This window comes from Formica exsecta, unplaced genomic scaffold (assembly GCF_003651465.1).
Source record: "Formica exsecta isolate Colony F162 unplaced genomic scaffold, ASM365146v1 scaffold80, whole genome shotgun sequence".
In the NCBI taxonomy this organism is placed as follows: Eukaryota; Metazoa; Arthropoda; class Insecta; order Hymenoptera; family Formicidae; genus Formica; species Formica exsecta.
This window is the reverse complement of record NW_021853570.1, coordinates 2,508,166-2,516,284: the sequence shown is the minus strand read 5'-3', so window position 1 is coordinate 2,516,284 and position 8,119 is coordinate 2,508,166. Positions and strand designations below refer to the sequence as shown.

The following is an 8,119-nucleotide window of genomic DNA, read 5'->3' as shown; positions in this document are numbered from 1 at the left end:
GCTTTCCTTTATTATAAAATAGAGTAATTTTAATTTGATTAATTTTAATTTAATTTAATTTAATTTTGTAATTTTAATATAATTTTATAGAACAATTATTTCCTTTATTGTTTTTGTTTTTATTATAAAATGGTTCTTATATTCTGCTCTATTCATTTATTTATGCCATTTGCTTCTCCATGCATTATTTCCTATTATTCTATTTATTCTTCATTCACGTATTTTTCCATCTATTCTAATTTACCTAATACGTCCATTTACCTTTTAACAGAAGACGTTGCCCTATTCACTCATTCATTTTTAATACTTTTAATTATATTTATCTTTACTAAAATTTAAAAAAAAAATAGAAAATAAAGTTACATATCAAATTTAAAGAAGAGAAAATGCATTTATGTAAATTTTATTGTAACTTAATTCTTATTGTGTGTAAAATTAGATAGTAAAATTATATTTTATCCTAAAATAAATTATACAATGTTTTTACTGCAAATAATGTTAAATTTTACAAATTTAGTAAATATAGATCTGCAACTCTCGACAATTTCTGGACAGCTATGCAAACTGCCCATGATAAATTGCCAATCCAAAAGAAAAAAGAATTTAGTATAGCACAGATGATGAAGGCTTGGACAACGAAACATCATTATCCTATACTGAAGGTAAAACGACAATCTGGATGTGAAGAATCTTGTCAAGTGATAATATCACTAGAAGATCTCGATACGTCGCATCGTGATAGTTGGTGGATACCAGTAACCATTACTACGGAACATGAACAAGATTTTGACTCCCATTCTCACAAATCGTGGTTAATTCTTACGCAAACGCGTCTTCCATTTCTCGTATTGCATATGCTGCATTTTGGAAGATATAATTGGATAATAGTCAACATACAACAAGCTGGTAAATATTACTATTGCCGGTATTACATTGATGAACATGTATTTTATATATATATATATATATATAAAGTGTAGTATAAGTTTACATACTATTCGTATTATTTTATAAATATATATCAAATATATATATCAATTATAAAGAATAAATACAGAAGTATATAAGTATATATTATATGTATACCTCTGTATTCATTCTTTATAATCGATATATATTTATATTTGAGTATTTATAAAATAATACGAATAGTATGTAAACTTCTTATACTATACTTTATATAAATATATAATAATGTATCATTTATATAAAATATGATATAAAATATTTTGCTACTGAATGTAAATTTAAATAAGTTTTACTTTGTGCATAATTTGATCAGAATCAACTTCCAAATAAAAACAGCCAGAATTAACTTCTAAAATATAAAATTCATTGCGCAACTTAATTTTTCACAAAATTAGTCACTTATCGTCGTAAAAAATATTTATTTATAATTTATAACTTATAATTTAAAATCCTGTTTATATAAATGGCGCATTTTCTAATAAAAGAAAATTTTTAGAGAAATTTTCATATTCAATAATATCTTTTGATAAATCCAAAAATTATATATAAAAAATTATACGGCTGATAATTTATATATATTACTTTCATGATAGGATATTATCGTGTCAATTACAATATCGAAGATTGGGGAAGACTTGCGACATACCTGAATTCTGAACAATATATGAAAATACATGTTCTCAATCGCGCTAAACTCATCGATGACTCGTTTCATCTTGCCGTAGCAGGCAAACTTAGTTACAGTATATTCTGGAATATCTCGAATTACCTACATCAAGAGAAAGACTACATAGCATGGTATCCCATGTTCAAAGCTATTGAACATATGTCAAGTATCTTCCCATTTCCCACAGGAACAGTCAGAGAAATTAAGGTAAATAGTTAGATTTCAGCAACAAATAAATTTCATCAATAAGAAATATAAAGCTGTTTATATATACGCGTTGCATTATATATAAAACATAGTTATTTATATAAACACAAGATTATATATAAAGTTGTTTGAAAAATATATAAATATACGCATAAAAAACTTTAACTATTTTTTAACTATATTTAGAGAAGAATAAACGATATGTTGAGTGGACTGCTTGCACAGATAGGATATCAGGAAAATCCTAATGACGATGATCTTACTAAGTGTTTGAGACAAGAGGCCGCAAAATGGGCATGTACTCTCGGTCTTCCCGATTGCATAAATACAGCCCGACGTCAATTGCATCAGTATATCTTTACTAAAAACTTCAAGTAATTTTTCTTATAATCATTTTAAAGATAATATCTTTTTGATATCTTGCGTATAATTTTTTAAACTATTATTTAATCAATATGCACGCAAGATTGTAAACTAAAATTTGTATCAAATTCTTTTTGTACCTTTTTGGGATGTTTTAGACTTTTGCCATGGTGGAAAGAATGGACAGTCTGTAATGGTGTAATGACAGTGACTAACCAAACCTATTGGGCCGAGATAATTTCTTTCGGACACGAAATACACATAAAATACAACGGAAACAATATACCTCAAAAAAGAGTTACAATTTTCGAATGTGGCCTGACTTGCATTAAACATACTCCAATTGTTTCCCATGCAATGAACAGCGCTCGAAATGGACGTGTATTAATTCATTATACCCTGCGTATTAATATTCTTTTTAGTATTATTAGAAAGCATGTACAAAATAATGAAGTGCTTGATTTCATGTTATCTAATATTGAAAGATTTAAACATAGGTAAAATAATATTCTTTATTAGTATATATTCTTAATCATTAAAATTTATTATATATATTAATTATAATTTTATTCTCTCTCTCTCTCTATTTGTCTAGAAAAATTAAAGCATACACATTATTAAATCATATTATTAATAATGTGTATGAGGTGGAACAACTTGATAAGGTAAATTTTATAAATCCGTATAAAACATATTAACCTCTTGTAATTAATTAATTATTTCAATTTAATTCATATAGTATAATTTTTAATTATATTAATTATGAAAAACTATAAGAATATTATATTCTACCAGTAGCGTAAGAATATTATCGTGAGTATTATCTTTCATAGTACATAATATCGAAATAATTTGTTTTAGATACGCAAATTCGTTGCTAATAATAAAAGAGAAGAATGGAAAGAAAAAATTATGGATGTTGAACATAAGTTAAAGATACGTTGGTCTCAAATTATGCGCCAGCAATACTATTCTGCAATATTTTTATGATCAGATGAAGATAATTAACCAATCATAAATGATCATTTAATCGAATCAACAAAAGATAGCAATTGTTGTATACATTTATTTATATTACGAATTGGTTTTCATATTTCTTTTTTCTACTCTTATTTTTAATTACTACTGTATTTTTTTATATTAATCATTTTTATTGTTTTCTTCTATATAATTTTCTTTTAGTTATGTTTAATATTTTTAATATTATTATTAATATCTATATACAATTTTAATATTAATTATAATATTTTTATTTTGTTATTAATTTCTTATATATGAGTTGTAATATTAACAATTATTATTAATTGTTTCAATAATAATGACCAATATACAATTGTTAATAATAACTGTAAATTTTAAGCGAGACTGATAAATATTAAATTTGATATTAACGTATTATATTAATATTTTTAATATTAATATTACTTATTTTGTATTAATATTAAAATTGTTTTAATAGAAAGTTTATATATTTATTTTATATGTATGTTTAATATGTGTTGATTATTAATAAATTAATCAATTAAAATTTGTAATATAATTTTTTCTTTTATAGTAAATTCGTATGGCCATTCTATCTGTATCTAAATTATATTTTTATAGACATTTTTGTAATCATAGTTTTATTTTCAACACAGTTTTTATTTGATACAATTATAATTGTTCAATAAACTAACGCTAAAATTGTCAGCTAGTGACAACACTTTTTCCGAGACAATGCAGAAAGCTTTTTCAAATTATATTTATGTTATATGTGATATAAAAAGTCAATCACATTATATTACTTATTTCATATGTGATTCGGCATGACTATTAGAAAATTCTTGATTCACATTCGTGTTATAAATTTTATATATTCTTTTAATATTAAGATATCAATATAATAAAATTTAATTGGGAAAACTGTAACGGTAACTTATTATTTTTCTTCGATTTATTAAGATTACGCAAATTTGTCTTGGGAAATAAAAATTCGAAAAAAAATAATAATAGATTATATAATTTTTAACTGATAGGTATGAAACGAAAATAAACTTTATTATTTTTCAAATTTTAACTTTAAAGCTATATTTAAAGATAAAGTTATTAATGTATACTTTCGTCAAATTTAATATAAGCTTATAATTTTTCAAAAAATTTATCTCTACGATATTATTTTATGATTTTCGATCATTCCATGCATATTATATCCATACAAAATATTTACGCAATATTGTAATTGCGTTTTGCAAACTGCCTTATTCGATATATTACATATAATTGCAATACTCCTTTTCATTTCAAAATCTTGTAAAAATTATTTTCCATACAAAAATTTCAATCATTATGTAATGATTATTCAAATTGCTAGTGAAAAGGAAGGAAGGGATTTAAATCGATAGAAGTCTATTCTATTTCTCTCTTCTCTCTCTTACATTCGCAGTTTCGCTATTCAAAATTAATAAAAACATTTCATAAGACTCACCGTAGATGCGTAGATAATCGGGTTCACTGCTTAATAAGGAGATTTCCTCGGGTGACTGTATCGATGCGATAATATCGTGTCTCCATGTTGATTAAGAAGACGGCAATCTCGAAATGCAGCTGCGAGATCTACGCAAATATATATAAATTATTCATATCAAATACTAACACATCGATATTACCATCGCTGAAATTACATACCAAAGATTATTCGACTAACTATTGAAAAGAATCACGAAAACGAGACACGTCTGATGCGTGGCGATCCTCGTCCTGTTACATTTCGAATAGTACGTTAAAGGCGCGAAATTCGCGCCGGATGATCGCGAAGTCGTGCTAGTTTAAATCGTTTCGAAACGCGAACTGCGTGCCCCCTCTTAGCACGATGGCGCACGATGTAAAGTAAATAAATTCTATCTTTCCCTCTCTCTCTCTCTCTCTTTCTCTCATACATTTCCAACTTCGCTATTCAAAATTAATAAAAACTTTTGATGAGACTCACCGTAGATGCGTAGATAATCGACTTAATAAGATTTTCTCGGGCGATGCGATTGTATCGATGCAATAGTATCGTATCCCCATATTGCTTGAGAAGACGATAATCTCGAAACGCAGCTGCGAGATCTACGCAAATATATGTAAATTATTTATTAAATACTATCGATATTACCTTCGCTAAAATTACATACCGTAGATTGCTCGACTCATTATTGAAAAGAATCACGAAAACGAGACACATTTGTCGCGGGGCGATCCTCGTTGATCCTCGTCCTCGTCCTGTTGCACTTCGTACAGTAGACGTTGAAGGCACGAAACTCGCGCCGGATGATTGCACAGTCGCGCTAGTATCGCTAGTTTGGGCTAGAGTCCCTAAAGATATCTTTAGGGACTTTAGTTTGGGCTGATCCGAAACGCGAACCGCATCCCCTTCTTTCTTAGCATGATAGCGCGCGGTTTTTGAAAACAGTATGATAAACGATCTACTATTAAATAAAATGTAGTAGATGTTACGTAACGTGGGAGCATTGTTGTAAATAATAAATGAGTTGTATGTTAAATATTACACAATTCATATATTGGTGTCCTAAAAGATATCTCAAATACTTAAAGCTTTATCAATTAATATAACATAATTTATGATTGCCTCTTCAACGTATAAGTACATACAATTGTTCATAAAAGTTATTAAATAATTTTTATCATTTATTTATCTGATAATTTCAAATTGTTTGAAGTTTTATATATATAATGTATGTATATATAAGCCTTATAAAATTTCTGAATGCATCCTATTCCTATCCCTAAACATACGGCAAATAAACATAAAAGCGAAATGGCTGCTGCCAGTGATAAGTAAGTAAAGATGTGATTTGTATTCGTTAGTGCATATATGGATTAATTAAACATTTTTTTGCCACGATAAGCTGATGAGATGATACGTTTATTTACAGATTAGAAGATTGCGAAGTATGCGGCGCGACGAAAGCTAAATACACGTGTCCGAAATGCGAGGTTAGAACATGCTCCCTCGTGTGTGTAAACCTACATAAGAAGGAATTAGATTGTAATGGAATCCGAGACAAAACAAAGTTTATTCCTATAGCGTCGTTTGCCGATTTGGATTTGCTAAGCGGTGAGATATTTTTTCTTTTCTAAAGTTTTCTCTTATTGCGGAAGGGACTGGAGGCTTTAATATCTAACTGATATTTTATAGATTATCGTTTTCTTGAGGAAGTTGGCAGATTAGTTGATACAAAAAAACGAAATCCAGAAAAGAAATATATACGTCAATTTATTCTACCAATGGTAAAATATTTTTTATATACATATACATATATATGCTATTTTTACAAGAACATAGCAAAATTATCATCCTCTCTTTTCCAGCACTTACATAAACTGAGATGCGCTGCATCTTACAGAAAAACATCGTTGTTATTTATGCCAAAAATCTTTAGTCGACACAAAGAGAATACCACGTTTCTTAATTGGAAGACCAATGAATTATTCTGGCGAATAGAATGGATTTTCCCACAAGCTCAAAATGTAAAATGGGTTGTGGAAAGGTATAGATAAATATAATTATCTTGAAAAATGTAAATAGTTTTTGCACGATGAGCAACAATTCATAAATATTCTTTTTACAGAACATCAGACAATGCAAGATTATCGACACTTGTAGAACAGGTTTTAGATCCAATCTCTTCAGAAAACGAGACTGATATTGAAAAATTAAATGTAAAATTGGCTTTAGCTGATAAATTACAATTTTATCGAGCAGCTGGACTAACTAGTATCAAAGTTCTCTTAAAAGCTGAGAAAGTAAAGAAAGCAAACTTTAAGTAAATAAACATACATTATTACATCATTTTATAATGCACAATTTAAAATATACAAAATTTTTAGTAAAAGATCGAAATTTTTTAAATAATTTCAATAATTGTTTTCTTCCAGATTCTACGATTTAGATTTAACACTTACACTGAAAGAAAATTTGGAAAATAAGACTATAGTGGAATTTCCGACATTGTATGTCATTATGAAAGATCATTCTGATATGTATGAAATTGTAGATACTGGTAAGTATTGTATACAATTACTATATTTATATTTTATTTGCATTAGAAAATCTTTATGTGGGCATAAAATCTTGTAGATGAGGAAACAAGTGATACAGAATGTAAAAGTCTGGGAGTAAGAAAACGAAGAAAAAATGAATTTATTAAAAAAGAAAATGAGCCAATAAATTACTTCTTCAATGATTTTTCGGGATCTGATGATGAAAAATTAGATAACAAACAACAAAAAAAGGAACATTCACCTGAATTGGATATACCTAATTACGAAGAATTATAAAAGTTGTGAATTCATATACGTAGAATATAAGAAATATTGATTTATATATGATCTTTATTGTAAATATATCTTTCACCATTATAGTTATGATATAATTAAAACACATATAAACATAATGACGTGAATGATCGTATTATATAGTTAATAATAGATATCTTTTTAAATTCATTAATTCAATACTTCACAAAAGATCACAAAAGTTATATAACTTAACAAATATGTAGAAATGGGACAAATACAGTGATCCTTTTTTAATCAGAGGAGAGATAAAATATATAACATTCTATTTCTCTCTTGTATATTTAAGAAATGTATTTTTATCAAAGTCAATAATTTAGAGGCAATATAATATTACTTTAAACAAACTAAAGAGAAAAAAGTATATTACAAAAATATTATATATCTTAAAAATAATCGCATATATCATCTTGTTTTTTTTTTTTTATAAGACCTTTTTTAATCAGAGGAGAGATAAAATATATAACATTCTATTTCTCTCTTGTATATTTAAGAAATGTATTTTTATCAAAGTCAATAATTTAGAGGCAATATAATATTACTTTAAACAAACTAAAGAGAAAAAAGTATATTACA

General features: G+C 26.8%; 2 protein-coding genes across 2 annotated transcripts in view; both read left to right on the top strand.

The window, feature by feature from the left end:
* Positions 1–3,322, top strand: part of LOC115244146 (glutamyl aminopeptidase-like) — a 9,952-nt gene extending 6,630 nt beyond the window's left edge. Inside the window, exons 8-13 of the mRNA XM_029821566.1 lie at positions 663–906; positions 1,563–1,843; positions 2,030–2,217; positions 2,365–2,703; positions 2,802–2,871; positions 3,068–3,322. Of these exons, the coding sequence (XP_029677426.1) occupies positions 663–906; positions 1,563–1,843; positions 2,030–2,217; positions 2,365–2,703; positions 2,802–2,871; positions 3,068–3,196 (1,251 nt within the window). The 3' untranslated portion in view covers positions 3,197–3,322. The remainder of the gene's footprint in view (positions 1–662; positions 907–1,562; positions 1,844–2,029; positions 2,218–2,364; positions 2,704–2,801; positions 2,872–3,067) is intronic.
* Positions 3,323–5,890: 2,568 nt separating this feature from the next.
* LOC115244244 (box C/D snoRNA protein 1) lies at positions 5,891–7,656 on the top strand. Its single transcript, XM_029821753.1, has 7 exons — positions 5,891–6,022; positions 6,121–6,302; positions 6,384–6,475; positions 6,557–6,735; positions 6,817–7,011; positions 7,124–7,248; positions 7,326–7,656. The coding sequence occupies exons 1-7, from the start codon at positions 5,952–5,954 to the stop codon at positions 7,523–7,525; spliced, it is 1,044 nt and encodes a 347-aa protein (XP_029677613.1). The 5' UTR covers positions 5,891–5,951; the 3' UTR covers positions 7,526–7,656.
* The last annotated feature ends 463 nt before the right edge of the window (positions 7,657–8,119 follow it).

Coding starts and splice junctions, on each gene's coding strand:
- LOC115244244 (XM_029821753.1), top strand. CDS start 5,952: ATGCATCCTATTCCTATCCCTAAACATACGGCAAATAAACATAAAAGC. Junction 6,023..6,120: donor ATGGCTGCTGCCAGTGATAA/GTAAGTAAAGAT, acceptor GTTTATTTACAG/ATTAGAAGATTGCGAAGTAT. Junction 7,012..7,123: donor GTAAAGAAAGCAAACTTTAA/GTAAATAAACAT, acceptor GTTTTCTTCCAG/ATTCTACGATTTAGATTTAA.